General features: G+C 45.8%; 3 protein-coding genes across 6 annotated transcripts in view; 2 read left to right on the forward strand and 1 right to left on the reverse strand.

Annotated features, from left to right (window-relative positions):
- The window catches only part of LOC144327334 (uncharacterized), a 97,828-nt gene that overhangs the window by 17,398 nt on the left and 59,062 nt on the right, over window positions 1–21,368 (forward strand). The gene's annotated exons all lie outside the window — the stretch shown is intronic.
- The window catches only part of LOC114593548 (uncharacterized), a 30,778-nt gene that overhangs the window by 726 nt on the left and 8,684 nt on the right, over window positions 1–21,368 (forward strand). For 2 of the 4 annotated variants that reach the window (XR_013392418.1, XR_013392417.1), the window contains exons 2-3: window positions 66–111; window positions 206–445. Coding sequence is in view for 2 of the 4 variants with exons in the window: in XM_077926537.1 (XP_077782663.1) it covers window positions 17,222–17,345 (124 nt within the window). In the remaining 2 variants the exon portion in view is untranslated. Of the gene's footprint in view, window positions 1–65; window positions 112–205; window positions 446–16,874; window positions 17,025–17,114; window positions 17,346–21,368 lie in introns of those variants that run through there. The other 2 variants (XM_077926537.1, XM_077926538.1) reach the window with 1 other exon arrangement.
- LOC114593552 (methylmalonyl-CoA mutase, mitochondrial-like) lies at window positions 2,159–12,222 on the reverse strand. The gene is made up of 7 exons (XM_077926535.1): window positions 11,655–12,222; window positions 10,203–10,318; window positions 8,790–8,905; window positions 7,575–7,706; window positions 5,115–5,262; window positions 3,855–4,022; window positions 2,159–2,607 (listed from the first exon to the last, which is right to left on the reverse strand). The coding sequence occupies exons 1-7, from the start codon at window positions 11,743–11,745 to the stop codon at window positions 2,479–2,481; spliced, it is 900 nt and encodes a 299-aa protein (XP_077782661.1). The 5' UTR covers window positions 11,746–12,222; the 3' UTR covers window positions 2,159–2,478.

Raw genomic sequence — 21,368 nt, forward strand, 5'->3', positions numbered from 1 at the left:
AGGAAAGGTCTCTCTGTCTGAGGTTTAGATAATCATACCCCATGTGGCTCTTTGTTTCCCTGTAGGCTCCGCTGGCACCTCAAGGAAAAGGACAACAAAGTCACCCAGAAGGTAATGTCTATTTCCATGGATGTGTTCAGAAAGTCTCTCTCTCTGTGTGTAAGAAGCCTCTCTAACTGGCAGCCTTCTCTTCTTTTCCTTTCAGAAGAGCTCGTCCTGGAAGACCTGGAGGAAGAGGCGTAAGAGACTGTTTGGCATTGGAGCAGCTTTAGCAATCGTTAACAGTTCTTGGCTGTTGTAAAGATTTGCTTTTGTGTCTTTCCTTGAAGGTGAAAGCTTGCAGAGATGAAGTTGTAGTGCAGCGTTGTCTTGCTGCCCTGTCAGAATGCGCCAGCACAGGCCAAGGCAATTTGCTGGGCCTAGCAGTGGAAGCAGCACGTGCCAGGTATGGGGGGAAATACTGTGCATTTAACCAAAGGGTGGTTCAGAGCATTAACTCCCTGTGGCCTTCTCTGGCAGCGCATAAGTAGCGTGTGTGACTAGAGAGATGTTTTCGATGGTGGAAAGGCCCAGATTTAAAAAGCTGTGAACCTCACTATGGAAAGTCAGTCTCTCAGCCTGATTTCCTTCACTGAGGGGCAAAGGGGTGGGGATTATGAGGCTCAATCATCACGGAGTTCTTTGCAGGAAAACCGGGAGAAAAAGATAATAATTTTTAAAACCAAACCTGAATAAATATCTAAGGGAGGAGGGAAGCCAGAAGCAGCCATAACACATATTTTGCTCCTTTATATTCTCAGATGGGGCGCTGCTGAGAGTGCTGCATGAGCCAGAGGTGTGCTTAGGTTGTACTAGAAATTGGCTTTTAGTAGTGTAGCTCCAGCTATGAGATGCTGAGCTCCAGGTATGAGATGCTGAGGTCCTGGCAAATTTTCTTCTATAGGACTATAATTTGAAACAGGTGACATTCCATTATGATGTAAAGCATCTGATAAACACAAAGGATGCTGTTCTTAATGTCTTATCCTGATCTTGTGTTATTTTATTCTGCTGGAGGGCTGCTGTACTGCAGAGCATACTGCTTTTGGGTCTTAGGATAAAATGAATGGACAGCCTAAAATAAAAGCAAGAGACAATTGTTTAAATATCTCTTAAATGTTAAAGCACTAATCCTTCATTTCTCTCTCACCGATTTGAAATAACAGATAGAGAAGGAGAAAATATAAAAAGCCAGCCAGTAACTAATTATAAGTGGTTGTTTTTACAGATGGCTGTACTGATCAGTGTGGGATTCTTCAGCGCATGGACACCATATTGCTCCAAAGTCCAGATCATGAAATCTCCCAGGGAAACACTGCAAGGGCAGTAATTCCTAGGAAGTTTATAATAAACTGCTTGCAGGATAATTCCAAGGTCTCTGTTTTTTTAAAAAAGACCTGCCAGCAAGAAATGAGGAATCTCAAGGAATTTTGAGCACATGGACTAAATTAGAGTTTGCTATATTAATAGCTGACAGAGGAGGTATTTATACAATTAAAAGAGATTGTAATGTTAGTGAACTTGGCATTTGTTTTTGTGCTTTTGTTGGACTGTATGTGATGCTGAGCTCAGGTGTCACTGATGGGAGTCTCAAGAGGCACAGGCGTCCTGAAGAATAAGAAAAGACCTTTGCTTAATAGCCTTTTAACACCTCCCCCTTCGATACTTCTATTAAGGCTGTTGAGCAAGAACCTTACAAAAAATGGACTTTTCATAAAAGGGTGGCTCTACCCGTCTTGTGCATGTCATCTCAGTACAGGATTTGTGAGGTCACAGAACTGGAAACTGCCCATATCTCCCGCAAGGCCACCAACTTCAGACTCTACAGAGGCTATTGAGCAGGAAAAGAAAAAGGGAGACCAGGCATAGGCAACCTTCGGCCCTCCAGATGTTTTGGACTACAATTCCCATCATCCCTGACCACTGGTCCTGTTAGCTAGGGATCATGGGAGTTGTAGGCTAAAACATCTGGAGGGCCGAAGGTTGCCTGTGCCTGAGGCAGACTACCAGGGGTAGGAAATGGATATTTGTCAATCTGACAAGCAAACAAAGCTAGGGCAACGAGACTGAACCGAAAGGGCAAGAGGCATGTGAACAAACAGTATGAACCAGCAGGACATAATTTCACCACCTTTCTGTATCAGTAACATTTATTTTAAATTGTAATTTGCATTTCCAAAGATCTGAAGTGTATTTCAGATATAATGCAGTCTTATATGCAAAATTTTGAAATTTACTCATTTCATTTAGATTCTTTGATAGATTTTACATATGTAATAATATTGCAGATAATTTCCCACTTTCTTAGAAAGCATAAGGCAACACCAGACATTGTAGATGAATTCGCATCAATTCCTTCTTTTTATCAACAGATCACAATGCATCAACACAAACTATAAGATTCACCATGAGATACAAAGTTTGTTATGAGACAGAAGTTTACACAGATTGCTGCCTCTTATCCAAGCATTTTTCAATATCTTCAAGAACTTGGACAGCTGCCTTTGGGATTCGGGTTCCAGGGCCAAATATATTGGAAACACCAGAGTCATACAAGAAGTCATAATCCTGTGCAGGAGAAAAACAGACATAAATCATGCATGTAAACTTTGTAAAGTAAAATTATGCAGAACACATGCTAAAAGAGCAGAGTTTAGCAATGGCAGGTCAGGAGGTAGCACACATGGAGAAGGGAAAATAACTTGGTATGCTAGCTATGGGGGGAAATCAGCGATGCTCTCACCTACGCAAACCTCGCCATGTGTGCAAAGTCCTAGTGACTACAGGGTCAAGCAATCTCTGCTCTAAGTATTATCCTATCTAACATAAAGAATGAAATCATCAAAAGCGGGGAAAATTTTCACCTCTGCTCCAAGACAACCAGAGACTTGTGGCTCTATACGAATCTTTTGCCAGGTGCAACAATTACCATATACCAAGGTCAAGAGATTCGAAGCAGAAAAGCAAATTCTACCCCACTCCACTTGCCATTTCCCCCTCCAGCCCTTTCTTCCCTTCTTCCTAATTAAACCAATTCATGAACCAAGAACTTCTACATTGACCACTAATAATGAAACATTTGTTCTGGATATTTTCCCACATTTATGATGCTATTTTTGTGATATACAAATGACATAAGAAAACTTGGTACAGTATACAGTGTACCTACGAACTTCATTTGTTCCGGAGGTCAAATCTTAACCTGAAACTGTTCTTAACTAGGGGCGTGCTTTCGCTAATGGGGCTTATTGCTGCTGCTGCGCCGCTGGCACACAATTTCCATTCTCATCCTGGGGCAAAGTTCTTAACTTGAGGTAACTCCAGGTTAGCGGAGTTTGTAACCTGAAGCGTTTGTAACTCGAGGTACCACTGTACTCATTTGTATAACATTATTCTTGTTTATAACGCCCCACCACCCCCTGGGGAAAAAAACAAATTATGGAAGAAGAAAAAATTATATGTCAGTAAAGGAAACTAGTCCCTTTTTTTCTTCATTTCTTAAAATGTTTATGAATATTTTTAACTTTAAAAAGTGATTTTTAAATTATTTGATTATATTGGCAGTTTTAGAAAGCTTTTGGGAGGCTGCTTTTCAACTGCGTTGTTCTGTGAACCCTAAACCTATAAACTACAACGCTTTCCAAAATTTGCTGAAGGATTTCCACATTTCAATAGCTAGATGTTACTTTAAAAGCCTTTCAGTGGTGTTCATCATTTGCCTGGAGGAGGAGGAGAAAGTAGATGGAGACCCCACCTCGCTGGGAACAATTTAATCATCTCACAACAAGCTATCTTGTGATGGTGGTGCGCAGTACCTGGGGAGGGATGACGCCTCCACACATGACGAGAATGTCTGGGCGGCCAAGGGCATGCAGCTCTTTGAGGAGTTCAGGAACAAGCGTTTTGTGGCCAGCAGCCAATGTGCTCACCCCCACGCAATGCACATCCGCATCTACCGCCTGCTGGGCCACTTCACGGGGTGTCTAGGAAGAGAAAGCAAAGGAAGTGTCAAACAATATGGGAAAGAAGAATGCATAAAACCTAACACTGCATGCAGACCCATGCTTCTTTTTTCATAGAGCGACAAAAAAACACAGACACCAGCATGCACCGCTGAAGGCTGCTACTGGCATTTAGGTTAGACAATACAGTGGTACCTCGGGTTACATACACTTCAGGTTACAGACTCCGCTAACCCAGAAATAGTACCTCGGGTTAAGAACTTTGCTTCAGGATGAGAACAGAAATCGCTTGGCGGTGATGCGGTGGCAGTGGGAGGCCCCATTAGCTAAAGTGGTGCTTCAGGTTAAGAACAGTTTCAGGTTAAGAACAGACCTCCGGAACGAATTAAGTACTTAACCCGAGGTACCACTGTATGGGTGCCCAGAAAGTAGAGTAGAGAGAGGAACATAGCCACCTAACCCACTGCATCTTCCAACTCGGGAATCTGTAAAATCATCCCAGTACAACATTCTGGTTGAATTGAAACAATAGTTGCATGTATTTTTTACAAAATCATTTTACAAATTAATAAATTGCTTAAAAGCCCGAGGCCCTCATAGCTGTGTACAAAAATATAAAACACAAAAATATATTCAAAAAATAAATAAAACCATTCCTACAGATGACTTACTGGGAGCCTAGAGCTTGCCGATCAGAAGGTCGGCGGTTCAAATCCCCGCAACGGGGTGAGCTCCCATTGCTCGGTCTCAGCTCCTGCCAACCTAGCAGTTCGAAAGCACATCAAAGTGAAAGTAGGTAAATAGTTACCACTCCGGCGGGAAGGTAAATGGCGTTTCCGTGCACAGCTCTGGTTTTGCCAGAAGCGGTTTAGTCATGCTGGCTACATGACCCGGAAAAACTGCAGACGAACGTCAGCTCCCTTGGCCAGTAAAGTGAGATGAGCGCCGCAACGCCAGAGTTGTTCGCAACTGGACCTAACGATCAGGGGTCGCTTTACTTTTAACTATCCTTTATTCAAGTGTCAGACATTTTAATTGCTAGGAGAAGCAAGCAAGCAAGCAAGCAAGCAAGCAAACAAACAAATAAAAATTTGAATGGAAGAGAGTATATACCTGGAAGAGTGGGCCTATATCCACATCAAACCCAAGGTCAGCAAATCCCGTAGCAATCACTTTGGCTCCTCTGTCATGGCCATCCTGGCCCATTTTTGCAACAAGAAGACGTGGTCTCCGACCTTCACGTTCCACAAACTTGTTAACTCTGAATTTAGAATTTGCTTTTGTAAGTTGCAGACGGTTGAAGTAACATTTTTAAGGGTATCTTGACAGCTGAGACTACAACAAAAAAGTCTTCCATTTTTAAAGATTTATCTATATGCATTTGAATTCTATTAGTAGTATGGAGATTTATGTGTATATGGAAATTTTATAATCTCTCTCTCTCATTTACCTTCCATTTGGTAATGATGAGATTGAATCAAATCAGGAACAAAAGGAAAAACAGGGAATACATTAAAATAACACAAAAAAATTCTAGTGACTCCTAGATGCAAAATTATGCTGAGCTTGCTTTATTTATTTCATAAAAGCAATAAAATTATCAGTAAAAAGTACTAAAAACAACCTTTTCAAAACATTGACAAATTAAATCAGCAATACGCTAAACACAGATTAAAACACACATCACCATTCTCTTGGGTAGGTCTCTCAAAACAAGCATGTTTTTACCAAACAGAGTAACAGAGGTGCTGGCCTGATGTCACTAGGAAAGGAGTTCCCAAATGTGGATACGCTGAAGGATATTATTATTAACAAGTATTATGTGGTACCCGTAACCATGCCAGTTCTGCAGAATGAAGTGGCTGAGTGGGAAAATATGGGTTAAAGCAACCTTGCAGGTGAACTGGTCCCAAGGTGTTAAGGGCTTATATACTACTGGTATATAAGGCGTTGAAGGTCCTGTGTGAGTGTCTAGAGGCAGTTGGAGGATGGATGGTGGCTAACAGATTGAGGTTGAATCCTGACAAGACAGAAGTGCTGTTTTTGGGGGACAGGAGGCAGGCAGGTGTGGAGGACTCCCTGGTCCTGAATGGCATAACTGTGCCCCTGAAGGACCAGATGCGCAGCCTGGGAGTCATTTTGGACTCACAGCTGTCCTTGGAGGCACAGGTCAAATCTGTGTCCAGGGCAGCTGTTTACCAGCTCCATCTGGTACGTAGGCTGAGACCCTATCTGCCTGCGGACTGCCTCGCCAGAGTGGTGCATGCTCTGGTTATCTCCCGCTTGGACTACTGCAATGCGCTCTACGTGGGGCTACCTTTGAAGGTGACTCGGAAACTACAACTAATCCAGAATGCGGCAGCTAGACTGGTGACTGGGGGCGGCCGCCGAGACCATATAACACCAGTCTTGAACGACCTACATTGGCTCCCAGTATGTTTCCGAGCACAATTCAAAGTGTTGGGGCTGACCTTTAAAGCCCTAAACGGCCTCGGCCCAGTATACCTGAAGGAGCATCTCCACCCCCATCATTCTGCCCGGACGCTGAGGTCCAGCGCCGAGGGCCTTCTGGCGGTTCCCTCACTCTTGAGAAGCAAAGCTACGGGGAACCAGGCAGAGGGCCTTCTCGGTAGTAGCACCCGCCCTGTGGAATGCCCCCCCACGAGATGTCAAAGCGATAAACGACTACCTGACATTCAGAAGACATCTTAAGGCAGCCCTGTTCAGGGAAGTTTTTAACGTGTGATATTTTAGTGTATTTTTGGTTTCTATGGAAGCCGCCCAGAGTGGCTGGGGAGGCCCAGCCAGATGGGCGGGGTAAAAATTATTATTATTATTATTATTATTATTATTATTATTATTATTATTATTATTATTTTAACACCTTGAACGCAGCCTGGTATTTTATCAGGTTCTCCTCATCATCCACAGCCTTAAATTAAAGGCGATGAGTTTATTTTGTTAAATGCCTAGTTTACAATACTTCCCATAACCAATTAATAAATACAGCGAATTTGCAGAACAAACCTGCTAACAAACATAACTAACATAGTAAGGTTGAAAACCCAGCATTAACAAAACAAAACCCACCCATTTTAGACATGTGCAAAGAGGTAATAGCTATAAGGTAATTGTTTGACTTTATAAAATGTGGAAGAACATTTATTAAGTAAAAATGGTTGGCTTATAAAGTGGATAAAAGAATGTAATCCCCCAATTAAAAAAGGAGAAGATAAAAGAAATGCAGAAATTACAGAGGGCAGTATCAAATGAATACCTCCCATCAGCGCTAGGATTTCCGCCTGTGAGACGGGCTTCCCCCCTCTGCCTCTTGTGCCCCCTCAATCTGCTCTGGAGGGAAGAGGGCACAGCGGAAATCCTTGAGATGACAGGAACTAGCATTAGTGCAGTAAATTTGAGAAGTGTAAGAAATTCTGTGAAATACGAACTACTGTATAGTTTAAATATTCTAAAACTTTGGAAGTGAGATGGGACATACGTTCGTAGCATGCAAAAATTTGGAAGCCTGATAGCACACCATCTGATTTAATCCACAGAAACAGCACACTTTACCTGTTGATTGCTTGAGTAATTTCGTCACTCTCCCCAAACTCCTGGTGGTAAGCTCCACTCACCATGCGGTCACTGGCTTTGTGCTCACCAAACACCTTTTTCATTGCATCCGTTATTTCACCAACTGTACATCTGAAAAAATATATATGCAGCCCAAACATTAAGGTTGAGTAAACACACCTCAACAAAAAGAAATAAAAACTCAGCACCTATTTCAATGGCACTTGTCACAATAGTTTCATATTACAATAATCTAATCACAGCAAACATAATCTCAACTTTCCCCAATTCCCCAATATTGGAAGTTTAAAAAGGTTAGGGACCCCTGACAGTTAAGTCCAGTTGCAGACGACTCTGGGGTTGCGGTGCTCATCTTGCTTTACTGGCCGAGGGAGCCGGCGTTTGTCCGCAGGCAGTTTTTCTGGGTTATGTGGCCAGCGTGATTAAGCCTCTTCTGACGAACCAGAGCAGCACACGGAAACGCCATTTACCTTCCCGCCGGAGTGGTACCTATTTATCTACTTGCACTTTGACGTTCTTTCAAACTGCTAGGTTGGCAGGAGCTGGGACCAAGCAATGGGAGCTCACCCCGTCGTGGGGATTCGAACTGCCGACCTTCCAATCAGCAAGCCCTAGGCTCTGTGGTTTACACTACAGCGCCACCCACGTCCCCTATCAGAAGTTAGAATGGTGTATTAATGTTCAGTAGAGCTACGCTAAACGCTCCTAGGAGATGCCTTAGCTGGACCCAAAGCTAAGCACATACAATGGGGCTTGTGGACCCTGACTTTCCAGTCATCCTCCCCACAGCAGTCTTGAAAATGCTCCACTGAGAATATAAAGGAGCAAAATATTTGTTATGACTGCTTCTGGCTTCCTTCCTCACTTAGATATTTATTCAGGTTTTATTTAGTTAAAAAATTGTTGTCTTTTTCTCCCGGTTTTCCTGCAAAGAACTCAGAGTGATGATTTAGCCTCATAATCCCCACCCCTTTGCCCCTCAGTGAAGGAAATCAGGCTGAGAGACTGACTTCCCATAGTGAGGTTCACAGCTGAATGCCTTTTAAATCTGGACCTTTCCACCATCGAAAACATCTCTCTAGTCACACACATTCCTTATGCGCTGCCAGAGAAGGCCACAGGGAGTTAGTGCAGAGCCCTTGAGACATGCTCTGAACCACCCTTTGGTTAAATGCACAGTATTTCCCCCCATACCTGGCACGTGCTGCTTCCACTGCTAGGCCCAGCAAATTGCCTTGGCCTGTGGCGGCGCATTCTGACAGGGCAGCAAGACAACGCTGCGCTACAACTTCATCTCTGCAAGCTTTCACCTTCAAGGAAAGACACAAAAGCAAAACTGTTTGCAGCATAATTCTATAGGGCTCCCTGGTTCTGCTCAAGTTGTCCCTTTTATACAATTTGTGCTGTTTTTATATTGTAAGCCACACAGAGAGCTTTGGTTATAGGGTGGGATATAAATAATCAAAGTAAATGAGTAAGTAAGTAATAGAGACTGTTTTGTAAAAAAGAGTTTGAAGAGGACTCATGTAATCAATATTTATTAGATTACCAGCTTCAATAAGACCTATATCAGTACATCTCCTTGGTGCCAGCAGTTTATCTATCTTGCCATAAATGTCACTCCTGAAATTTACAGGAAATATCATTCATTACCTTTGATATAATGCGAACAGATATGCTCTGAAGCCCCAAAATAGGAAACCCTCACAGAGATGCAGATTCACTTGTTTGCGTCTAAGAGGTTCCCAATCAGGGAACTTTGCTGACATCTACTATCATTGAAAAAGAACAAACCCAGGCATTGCACACACATGCCATTATTTAGTTCTAAAAATTACATCCTGACCATCAATGCTAATTAATCATCTGTCCAATGTGTGTGTGTGTTTGTGTTTGTGTGTGTGTGTGTGTGTGTGTGTGTGTGTGTGTGTTGGGAGGATGCAGCCTGCAAACTAAACAGGTTCAGTACAGTTTTCTAACACAATTCTAGCAGTCAATTTAGGAAGGTGGTAACATTTAAAATAAAATGAAGGGTCCAGAAACAAAAAGCAACAAAGCTTTGTTTATGAAAATCAGGAATGTTCAAAATCAACAATAGTAGTTTGATAATGTATTTGCCTATTCTGGTAAAAAAGCCCAAACAGGATATTAGCTATACAACCTCCAGCTATGACCGAAATAAGCCACTACCTTTGACTTTGTCAATTGTTCAGCTTCTGAAGTGTTATACTATATTTGTGAGCAATTAAAGTATGTAATTTTTTAAATAGCTATCAACACACAACAACAACAACAACAACATATTATTTATACCCCACTCATCTGGCTGGGTTTCCCCAGCTACAAGACATAGATAGACAGGACAAGAGAGGGGCTTCATGAAAGAAGGGAGTAGAGAACAGTATTAAAATGCTATTTTCTGAGAGAGAGAGAGAGAGAGAGAGCACGCAATATGGAAAATGCATATTATTTCAATCGGTCAAAGTGATCCTAAGCATATTAAGAAGTATTCTTAACTGTAATATGGTTTGACACAAATATAAAACAACACTGTATGCTGATTTATAATGTCAATATTACTTTACCTATTAAATCCCTAATACTTACCTTTTTAAGTTTTTCAATCTGTTTGTTACGGACTGAAGTGTTATCAATTGCCAAAACTTCAACAGTCTCTTCTTTTTCCAACTGGTATTTATTCACTCCGACAATTACTTCAGAACCTGGGTATTTCCCAAACGTTAAGGATTTAAAATAAATTTCAGAAACTGCTAACTTAAAACAAGTTGCGACATGAAGTCAGCTTTCTAAAAAGAAAAACACAACCTGAAAGCTTTTTCACCAACGGCATTCAAATTTTAATTTAGGCAGCTAAGATTTTCAGCTTGCATGCACGTAAAAACTGCAATACTTCCACAAAGGTGAACGTGTTGTGATCTGTATTGGAAAGGAGAGGAAACCTCAAATACAGAAAAGTCAATGGGCCCCATGAACAATGTAAGAAACCGTGGATGCTATTAACAGAAATAGCTGTGCAATATGAAGTCACAGGCAAGATACTCACATAAAAGGTAAAGAGACCCCTGACCATTAAGTCCAGTCGTGGCCGACTCTGGGGTTGCGGAGCTCATCTCGCTTTACTGGCCGAGGGAGCCGGCGTACAGCTTCCGGGTCATGTGGCCAGCATGACTAAGCTGCTTCTGGCAAACCAGAGCAGCGCACGGAAACGGCGTTTACCTTCCCGCTGAAGCAGTACCTATTTATCCACTTGCACTTTGACGTGCTTTCGAACTGCTAGGTGGGCAGGAGCAGGGACTGAGCAACGGGAGCTCACCCTGTCACGGGGATTCGAACCGCCGACCTTCTGATCGGCAAGTCCTAGGCTCTATCGTTTAACCCACAGCACCACCCATGTCCCTTATAGCAGCCAGAAAATACACAATTCCCCTATGAAACAGAGGACTTGTATAGGGCAATAGAAATCAGTTCAAAAATATAAACTACTTTTTGAAAGCCCCCCCCCTTTTAGTAGGTGGTTCATTATGCAGCATGGGCGACTGCATGAGAAACACAATTTCCCCTGGGCTCGCAGCACTAGTTGCAGAGTTCACTGGAACCCAGCCATTGTTTCTCAGACATTGTTGCTCAGACAGGCAAAAAACAAATGCAACTATAGTGGTACCTTGTGTTGTGTAACCTCCGCCGCGCGTGTGTACAGAAGCGGTCATCCAGTTACGAAATTTTCGGGATACGGCCGGGCCTCCGGAATTGATCCCGTTCGTAACCAGAGGTACCACTGTACTACTGTTTCCAAAGGATTTAATTTCATACACTGACAGACTTATCTTACTAGCAAGTGTTGCTGAAATTCAACTGGGATTCTACATTTTCATTCTCCTAATTTTGGACTAGAGTTTTAAGAGTTATGGGAACTTAAGTTTTAATATATGAATAAAGGTATTCAAGTTCAAGGCTGATACTTGTCTATATGTCTGGCAGACTGCGGCTGCGCAGTTACGTAAGTGTATGTTGTGTTTAAATAGTGTCCATTTTCCTTACCAGAAACAATCCTGGCTTGTCTCCGAGCAGCACACTCTTCAATTCGAAGTTTGGGTATTCCTTCAGCTACAGCTTTGGCCATCCCACCCATTTCCTCAATCTCATTAATGAGCTAACCAGACAACAAAATTTGGATACTGTTAATGACTCTCAGTATGTGGCTGTCTAGCACTAAAATCACCATTAAAGCAACATTCTCTCACCCCACTATTTGCAAGGAAACTACCATATTTTTCGCACCATAAGACGCACCTTTTCCCTCCTAAAAAGCAAGGGAAAATGTGTGTGCATCCTATGGAGCGAATGCAGGGGGGGAGGCAGGCGGGAAAAGCCCCCAAGAGCTGCACACAAGCTCTGTGCGCTCTTGCGGGCTTTTCCACAGGAGGGAGAAGGGACTGACTGGCCGCATCAGTCCCTTCTCCCACCTCCCAGAAAAGCCAGGAGAAGCCGCAATCTCTTTAAAGGGGTGGCACGGCTTCTGCGGGCTTTTACGAGAGGTGAGGGAATCCCCCCACCTCCCAGGAAAGCCAGAAGAAGCCGTGCAGCCCTTTTAAAGTGTGTGCGGCTTCTGCCGGTTTTGCGGGAGATGGGGGAATGCCCCCACCTCCCAGGAAAGCCAGGAAAGCCCTGCGCAGCGTCTCCCGGCAAGGAGAGGCTGCACGGGGCTAAAGGGGAAGCCAAAACAGCGAGCGGGATCCATCCCTCTCGCTGCCTTGCCTTCTTCCATAGCTGCGCGCAACCCCTCCAGCAAGGAGAGGCTGCCTGGGGCTATGGATTCTTTAGCCCCCGCAGAGTCTACCGGGAGGGAGAGGCTGCACAGGGCTAAAGGGGAAGCCAAAACAGGGAGCAGGATCCATCCTGCTCGCTGCCTTGGCTTGTGCCATAGCCGCCCGCAACCCCTCCGGCAGGGAGAGGTTGTGCGCAGCCTGTACACTGCGCTTTGGGGCTGGGGGGGGGATATTTTTTTCTTCATTCCCCCCCTCTAAAAACTGGGTGCGCCCTATGGTCCGGTGCGCCCTCTGGTGCGAAAAATACGGTACTTACAAAACTGGGACAGATGAAATGCAACCATTTAAGACCAGAGGTGGGGAACTGCATCCAGCCAGTGTGCTGGCTCCCTAAGACTCTCACACTCTGGTGTCAAAGTCCAAAGGGGATTGTTGCAAACTGCCCAGCTGATGGGCAGTTACAGCTACCTCCTTTGAAGGTAGGCTCCCAAGTCCAATCAGCTGACTGGTGCTGGGAGTGTGCCCTGAAACACAAAGCAGTTTCCATTGAAAGCATTATTTTATTATTATTATTTATTAAATTTGTATAATGCCCTTCAGCTGATGATCAGAGTTCCCCCTCTTGCTTTCACAAGCAGTTTCAGTGCTTCAAAAACAAACAAACAAACAAACAAGCAAACAAACAAACCCCTCCCCGATGCCCTGGGTAGTTCCCATGGGGAAATTCCTGAGGAACTCTACAGCACTGAAAGGGAGTTCCACTTGCAAAGGAACAATCAGGAGCTCATCCTTCCAAATGGCATTTCTTAAAACCAGGTTTGTGAAGAGCTGTTTGTTTACCCACCTCAGTCAAGCAAGATGTTGTTCCTGCTAATCAGGAAGGTATGTAAATTGGAAAGCATGTTGTTGTTGTTGTTTAGTCGTTTAGTCGTTTCTGACTCTTCGTGACCCCATGGACCAGAGCACGACTCTGGGGTTGCGACGCTCATCTCGCTTTATTGGCCGAGGGAGCCAGCGTACAACTTCTGGGTCATGTGGCCAGCATGACTAAGCCGCTTCTGGCGAACCTACTCTTCCTCGAGGTCTTCGATGGTCAGATCATCTGAAAGGAAAAGAAGAGAAGGCTTTAGAGAGACTTTCTTATATACACTGAACATATACATGGAAAAAGGCCTTACCTTCAGGTGGACTTTCCTTCTCTTTTGCCTGAGGCAACCAGGAAGTACGTGGGACCTTTATATATATGGCGGGCAAAGCAACATGACGCACACCAGGGCATCGCGGAGCTCCTGAGGCTGGCCAGCGTTGCTCGTGCTGCCTGACCAGCTTCCAAGCTGCTGGGACCACTGCGTGGGTGCCGGGGGCACCCAGTGTATCAACGGGGGAGCCCCCAGACTCCCCCCCCCCAGCGACCCCACCAGGCCGGAGCCAAGGGCATCTGGCCAACGGCCGAGCGGAGCTCCAAGGCCTGGGACAACCCAGAGGGATAGGAGAAGGGGAGAAGGAGGAGACAGACGCCCAGCCATCTGGGGCCGGTGGGACCCAGGAGCGAGCGCGGAGGGGGAGAGGAGAAGCCCTGGCCCTGCTGCCACCGCCATTGCGCTGCCAATGCCAAGGGAAAGGAGGAGAGGCAGGAGGAGGCCGCGAGGAAAGACGTGGCTGAGCCTGTAGCCTTATTAGGCTTTGCCCTCGGGTGGGAAAAATATTGCGCCCGGGAAAGGGAAGTGGGAGTCAAGAGACACTCAAGGAATAGTTTCGGAGGAAAAGCTTTATTTCTACCATCCATGAACTGGTAGAAGGAGCAAGTGTGAGAACTCACAAAAACATGCACGAGTTCACAGTCCTGTGCACAGAGTATATATTCCCCTTCTAGTTCCCTCCCCTTTCTCCTCCCTCAGGAGTCCTGCCCCATGTTGAGGTTCCTGAGCATGTACAGAAAGCTCTCTTGGGACTATGGTGGACTCTTGGCGCCCTTCCCAGGAAAGGGGAATGAGAACAGTGCAGCATGCCCAAGATGTTGCAACTGAATGAGATAAAAGTCCCTTCCCAGGCCTGCTCTGACAGAGTCTATTCATTAGCCTTTTGGAAGCTCTCTAGTACTGATAAAAGTAACGGTTTGCCTATGCATCTTGTCAGAAAACAGAGGAAAACTTTAGCTGTGGATTTTTAGAAGACAAAAGGAATTTGGGACAGTTTGGAGGCCTGGGGTGATTATTGAGGGGGGGGTCACCTGTCCTCACCTCCTTCAAGCCCAGGCCCAACCCCAGAGGGAGGCCCGCTGGAAAAATACCTTGTTACCTTTATATATATGGTGGGCAAAGCAACATGGCGCACACCAGCCCCAGCCCACCTCCCCCGGAGCCTAGGAGGCTGGAAAAAGACCTCGCTTTTTTCTATACAGTTTATTTATTTATTTCCCCCCCCCCCTTTTTAAACTATATTTTTTCCAAAAAATATTATTATTTTAAAACTATTTTTATATTACTATTATTATCATCTCCATCTTCTATTATTTAGTACATAAACGTCCCCCCTTTCATATATTTTAACCCCCTTTAAAAAATCAAGCCTTCCCCCCCTTCCCTAAGTCTTCAGCTCTTTTACTAAATTACTATTACTACCATTTTTAAATACATCCATATATTACTTAAAACACATTTTCCACCCCCCCAAAAGGGGGAGGGGCACTTTTGTTGTTGTTGTTGTCCTCTTTCCTTTCCAATAGCTTTTGTTTTATTTTTATTTTATTTCCTTCTTCTCAATATATATTTTCCTTAACTCCAATAAATAATAACAATAATAAAAAAATATACAATAAATCTTATCTTTATTTCTACCTCAAACCTTTCTTTCAAAAATTAAAATGGCAGTGCCCAGAAGAGAGCCCTGAACCAGCACAGGCCACTCCACCCCAGACACACAACTCCTTCTAATTTACTTTTCCCTTATTTTTTCCTTTCGCCTCACTTTTTAATTTTCATCCTCATTTTCTATCCTTTTAGTTTTTTTAAAATCGGACCCCCTTTTTAGCCTGTTTCTCAGTCTGTTTTTGCGGGGGGAGCCCTTTCTCCCCCACGACCCCCTCTTTTAAAACAAAACTTTCCCCCATACCACTGCTAGTTCCCTCTCCCTCCCCCACCCCTTTTTTCTTCTTCCCATCTCTCCTCTTCCCTCTCTTTTTCTCTCCCCCTCCCTTTCTCCACCCCCCTCTCTCTCTTTAAAGAAAACACATACGTACACTCATACACACATATCACTGTATTATACTTTGTTCCTCTCATACTAAAACCTTTATATATATATGGTGGAAGCTGTCCAGAGTGGCTGGGGCAACCCAGTAAGATGTGTGGGGTATAGAGAGTAAAATTATCATTATGGAATGGGACGTCCCTATTGTCATCAGATGAATGTTGAAGGCTATGATTTTTAAACAATTAACACATTAAGGTTTGAACACCCTAATACTTGGGCGGTAACCAATGGGTGCCCTCCAGATGTTAGTGGAGGACAACTCCCAGCACCCCTAACCGTTGGCCATGATGGTGGGGACTGCTGCGAGTTGTGTAGCCCAGCAAGATGTGGCGGCCATTGTTCCAAAACTTCCAGAGGTGTCTACTGGATCATGTGTGTGGCATTTTTAATGATGTGTGAATGACACAACCCTTCTTCCACCTCACCGTGCCACACACATTTTAAAAATCTTTCTAGATGTACCACCCAAGCATGGGATTGTTCTTTGAGCCCCCCAACACGTGGCAAACTTGAGTCAAGCTAGCTCTCCCCTTTCTTGACAGCAGTGTCCTGTTCCTCATACCACAATCCCAAGGATGCTCACTAGGAACCAATTTCCACTGGGGCAGAATAATTTACTCCCAAGTAGAGCTATTTAGGAGGCTCAGGCCCGAAGGTGCACTTTCATGAGCAGGAGGCCTCTTTCTGACTTAGGGAAATATTCTTGCATGAGAAAAGACCAAAAGGACAGTGTGTCTAGAGATGTATTTATTTACATAGTACTTTTTGTCTGTATCATTCTAAGCACCATATCATGGGTTCCCTGGTGGTCTCCCATCTGGGCACCTCAGGACACCTGCCAAGTGTCCCTATTTTCAAGGGACAGCCCCATTGTGACACCTCCCTCTGCTGGCTCACTGGTCACCAGAGTGCAAAAAGGCCTGGTGAACTCCTGTGGTTGGATCATTTCACGTTTGATAGACATGTAAGTAGGATTTCTCTCAGCATCTGCATTCTGTGAGGGTAGTGAATTCCTCTTGGGTTTAGAGGCATGAGAGAGTACTAACTGTAAGCCCCATTTCTCTTTCTTTTCTGGGCTTTCCAGGCTGTGAAGAGCGATTTCGCGGATGGCGAGGAAAAATAAAGTGTGCCCTCTCCCCGAGTCCTCCCCCCCGCGCCCCACCTGCCCCTCTGCCGGCCCCTGCAGGCCCCTTTTCGAAAGGACTTCAAAGGTAAAACCTTTCAGCCTATAGAAGTTGATTCCAGTCCCTGAGATTTCTTAGGAAAGGTCTCTGTCTGAGGCCTATTTTGAGGTTTAGATAATCATATCCCATGTGTCTCTTTGTTTCCCTGTAGGCTCCACATACTTCCTCGCCACCTCAGGCGAAAGAGAAAGAAAGTCATCCTGAAGGTAATGTCTATTTCCATATATATGTTCAGGGTATATAAGACAGTCCCTAAAACACTTATAATTGCTAGCCTTCTCTTTTTTTCCATTTAGATGCCATAATCCTTGAAGACCTGGAGGCAGAGCAGGGCAGGACAGCTTTGATACTGACTCCATGAGCCACAGAACCTGAACACGGAGTTCGCCATTGCTCTCTACCAATGCTGGGCAGAGCGCAACCACGGAACGAACCTCGCCATTTCCCCAGTGAGCATGTCTCTTTCTCTGGGGCGCAAGGGAGGACATTGGCCCAACTGCAGCCTGCTCTGGGATACAGCACTCAGGGTAAGGCAGCCTTCTGAGAAACAGCTTTTCGGTGAGCAGCGCAGGCTGTCGTCGGCTTCGCCTTACAGCTTGGACTGTCCTGGTAGGCAGAGCATATAAAAACAAAAGCATGTCATACAAGGGGACTTACTTCTGAGTTAACTCCCTTTCATGCCATGGGCTTTATATGTGCATCCTACACCTTTCAAGTACATTCTTTCCCCCAAAGAGTTCTGGGCACGGTAGTTTACTCCTCACAGAGTTGCCAGTCCCAGCAACACTCCAGGAACTGCAGTGCCCAGAATTCTTTAAGGAAAGAATGTGCCTCAGGGGTTGGACTAGATGGCCCTTAGGTCCCTTCTAACTCTACAATTCTATGATTCTGTGAATGCACATGGAACCACGTATTGGTGTGTGCTGAAAGCTATCCACACCTTGGTTCTGTTGAAATCAGTTAGTCACAGCTAGCTGAGTCCCATTGATTTATGAAAGTGTGGCATATTTACAGCACAATCCTATGCATGTCTACTCAGAAGTAAGCCCTGTTGACTTCAATGAGGGTTACTCCCAAATAAGTGGGTATAGGATTGTGGATTCATACCAACAGAGGAGTGGCTTTTGATTTAAGTGTCTCACCTGCTATGGACTATTGAATGCAAAAAAGTGACTAAGTATAAACTTAATGATGTCTACTCAGAACTAAGTCCTTGTGAATTCCATGGGGCTTACTCCCAAGTAAATGGGCGGAGAAGTAATTACATGTAAGAATGCCAGGTAAAACAATGAGAATAATCTCAGAATAATTCTACCACTAATATTGCAGTAGCATCCAGCACAATCCTATATACTCAGAAGCAAGTCCTGCTGAATGCAGTGGCTCTTACTCCCGGGTAAGTGCAGTTTAGGATTTCACCCGCGGGAAATCAGTTTTCAGCCAGTGGTCATTCATACTATCCCAGCCTCTTATTGGGGCCCCCCCCCTTCTATTTTAGCCTTATGGTTATAAAGTGGCCATGATAAATATGGATTATATGAATCTACAGATATGTAGATAGTAACTAATCTTATAAGGCACAGTGAAGAAATAAGAAATAAGCAGGGGGGTAGCTGCCTCCCTAAATAAAGTAAATAAATAAAAATACTTTGCTAATTGACTAATAGCACCTGGTTCTGTCCCTTACCTACTACGCTGCCTTATCCCGAGTCAAACCACTACACTTCCCAGCAGTGATAGCTTTCCAGGGATTTAGACAGGAGCTTGGCCCACTCTAACTCCCAGGTGCTGAACCTGAGGCTCTCTGCACAGAAAGCAGACACTCCATCCACAGAGCCAGATTGCCCCCCCCCCCACAACAGCGCAGGACCAGGGGGTGCAAGCATTGTGCCTCTCCGCCCTTGCCTGGAGGAGTGAAGACCCCCCCCCCTGCCCAAGCAGAGCTGGAGGAGGGAGGGCGAGATGTAAAGGGAAGGATGCAGCCGTTGGGGAGGGGACCCTTAGCAGCAGAGCAGACCCCACCCCTGGCCGCGGAAGAGGGGGGGGAGGCCAAGGGGACCCCGAACCACCTTCTTGAGCAGGCACCCCCAAACTCAGCCCTCCAGATGTTTTTGACTGCGATTCCCATCATCCCTGACCACTGGTCCTGTTAGGCAGGGATGATGGGAGTTGTAGTCCCAAAACACCTGGAGGGCCGAGTTTGGGGGTGCCTCTTATGGAGTGTCTCGTCCATGGTCTCTGGGGTGGGGATGCTGATAGCAGGAGTCCTGGCCAAGGGAGGCGCCCCTGGAAGAACGAGTCCAAGCACGACACTTCCCAGCAGCGATGGCCCCCCGCCCTCAACCCCAGGGGCTGGACCGGAGGCTCTCTGCCAGGAAAGCAGCCCCCCCATCCCCACATGGTGCCTCTCCCCCCTTGCTAGAGGAGTGAAACCCCCCTGCCCACCCCCCAGGCAGCGCTGGAGGAGGGAGGGCGAGAGGCAAAGGGAAGGATCCTGCCGTTGGGGGGGGGGGCGTTAGCAGCAGAGCAGACCCCACCCCCTGGGGGGAGCCCAAGGGGACCCCCAGCCACCTTCTGGGGGGTCCTGTCCCTGGTCTCTCGCCTCCGTGCCCCCCGCCTCCCGGGACCCCTCCGGCTCCCCTTCCTCCGAGAGAGGAGCGGGGACCAAGGGGCGGAGTCCGTGGCTGGGAATGGGAGGAGTTCTGCCAGGGGGAAACTACCATGCCCAGAATTCTTTGCGGCCAAGACCGGGCTGCTGCCCGGAATGGGAGTTCTGCCAGGGGGAAACTACCATGCCCAGAATTCTTTGCGGCCAAGACCGGGCTGCTGCCCGGAATGGGAGTTCTGCCAGGGGGAAACTACCATGCCCAGAATTCTTTGCGGCCAAGACCGGGCTGCTGCCCGGAATGGGAGTTCTGCCAGGGGGAAACTACCATGCCCAGAATTCTTTGCGGCCAAGACCGGGCTGCTGCCCGGAATGGGAGTTCTGCCAGGGGGAAACTACCATGCCCAGAATTCTTTGCGGCCAAGACCGGGCTGCTGCCCGCGTGCTTTCAAAATGCAGTGTCCGTGCAGCCTGTGCACGCGCTTCCCTTTTCACACACCTCCCTTTCTGTCCTCAAAAATTAAAATGATCCCCACCTAGCCTGGGGTGGGATAATCTTTCTCCTTCTAGCCTGAAAAAAAACCCCTTGGGCAGCAGGGAGGGAAACATAGAAAAACATTTTTTAAAAAAAGTCTCCCCATTTCTATTCAAGGAACCGGAGCGGAAGCAGGATCCTGCACTGAACGGCCCTCGGTATGTCATCATAGTCAAAAGTGCAAGGTAGAGCCCTGATTTAGGGACATTTCCCCGCCATGTTTCCTCCCACTTCTTAACCTGCATGTGGAAGTTTCTGATCAGAACTGGAATTGTGCACTTGTACAGAGCTCTCTTTCTCTTATATATCTCAATGGTGGAAGGAGGAGACCTGCCCTCCCTCTTTCTTCTCCCAAGCACTGCTGAAGGTGTGGTGCCCTCAGAGGCACGATTCCTTTTCAGGACTCCTATAAGAAGATGCAGAATCGGAGTAAGGGAGGCTCTGACACTTTTGACCCACCAAACTTCTGCCGTGGAAAAAGCACGCCAGCTTTTTGAGTTAGGAAAGGCTATTGAGAATTGAGCTCTTAGACTTAACACGCCTGCTTAAATTTGTGAAAATCAAAGGTGTATAAAATAAATGGTTGAAACTTAGCTCCCCTCTATCATCTCAAGTTGGTTGAAAGGACAACCTGTTGTGTTGTTTATGAAGAGATGGATACGAAATACTAAGAGTATTATCTTCCCAAGTGATGCAGCCTTGGCGGCTCTGAGCGAGGTTCACCTTTCCAGACCCTTTACTTCCCTGGCAGATACTTGGGGTAGAAACTTCCTTTTGCAAACTGGAATTAGATGGCTGTACCTATCAGGAACAGGCAGATTTGACCTGGCACAGCATATGCCGCCTGGGAATCCCAGCAGACAGGAGAGGCTTGTTGCTGTCCATCAGCTGTCATCCTCTTATGACAGGCTGCCATTCCTCAAGTACTTGGGGAAACTGAGTGGCCACACCTGACTGGCACCAGGGGAGCTTGAGAACATAAGAATCACAGAATTGTAGAGTTGGAAGGGACCCAGCGGATCATGTAGTCCAACCCCTGCAAGGCAGGAATATATGGCTGACCCATGTGGGGATCAAACCTGCCACCATGGCAATTTATTTGTTAAGAGGATGGGGGAAAGGGAACAGTTCTTCATAAGGATCAGAATAAATGGGGCTGAAATTGCGTCCTTGAAAGCACCATCCTGGATTTGGAAAACTGATATCAGGAGCCATAGGTGCAAACAGCATTTATTGTGGGGCAGACTTTATTTTGGAGGCTAAGGGCAGAGTCGAGTTATCTGTGATGCAATTGGTCAGTTAGTTAAGTATTTTTATTGATTTATTTGATTTAGAGGGGGCAGCTCCCCCCCACCTCCTTGGCTACGCCCATGCTACTCCCATCTTGGGTGTGGTGATGCTTTCAAGAAA

Source organism: Podarcis muralis, chromosome 3 (genome assembly GCF_964188315.1).
Source record: "Podarcis muralis chromosome 3, rPodMur119.hap1.1, whole genome shotgun sequence".
In the NCBI taxonomy this organism is placed as follows: Eukaryota; Metazoa; Chordata; class Lepidosauria; order Squamata; family Lacertidae; genus Podarcis; species Podarcis muralis.

What these genes read in the sequence shown, in the direction of transcription:
- LOC114593552 (XM_077926535.1), bottom strand. Translation starts at nt 11,745, where the DNA reads ATGGGTGGGATGGCCAAAGCTGTAGCTGAAGGAATACCCAAACTTCGA. An exon ending in ATTACTCAAGCAATCAACAG is followed by an intron (nt 5,263 to 7,574) that starts GTAAAGTGTGCT and finishes TTCTAAATTCAG; the next exon opens with AGTTAACAAGTTTGTGGAAC. An exon ending in ATATAGGCCCACTCTTCCAG is followed by an intron (nt 4,023 to 5,114) that starts GTATATACTCTC and finishes TTCTCTTCCTAG; the next exon opens with ACACCCCGTGAAGTGGCCCA.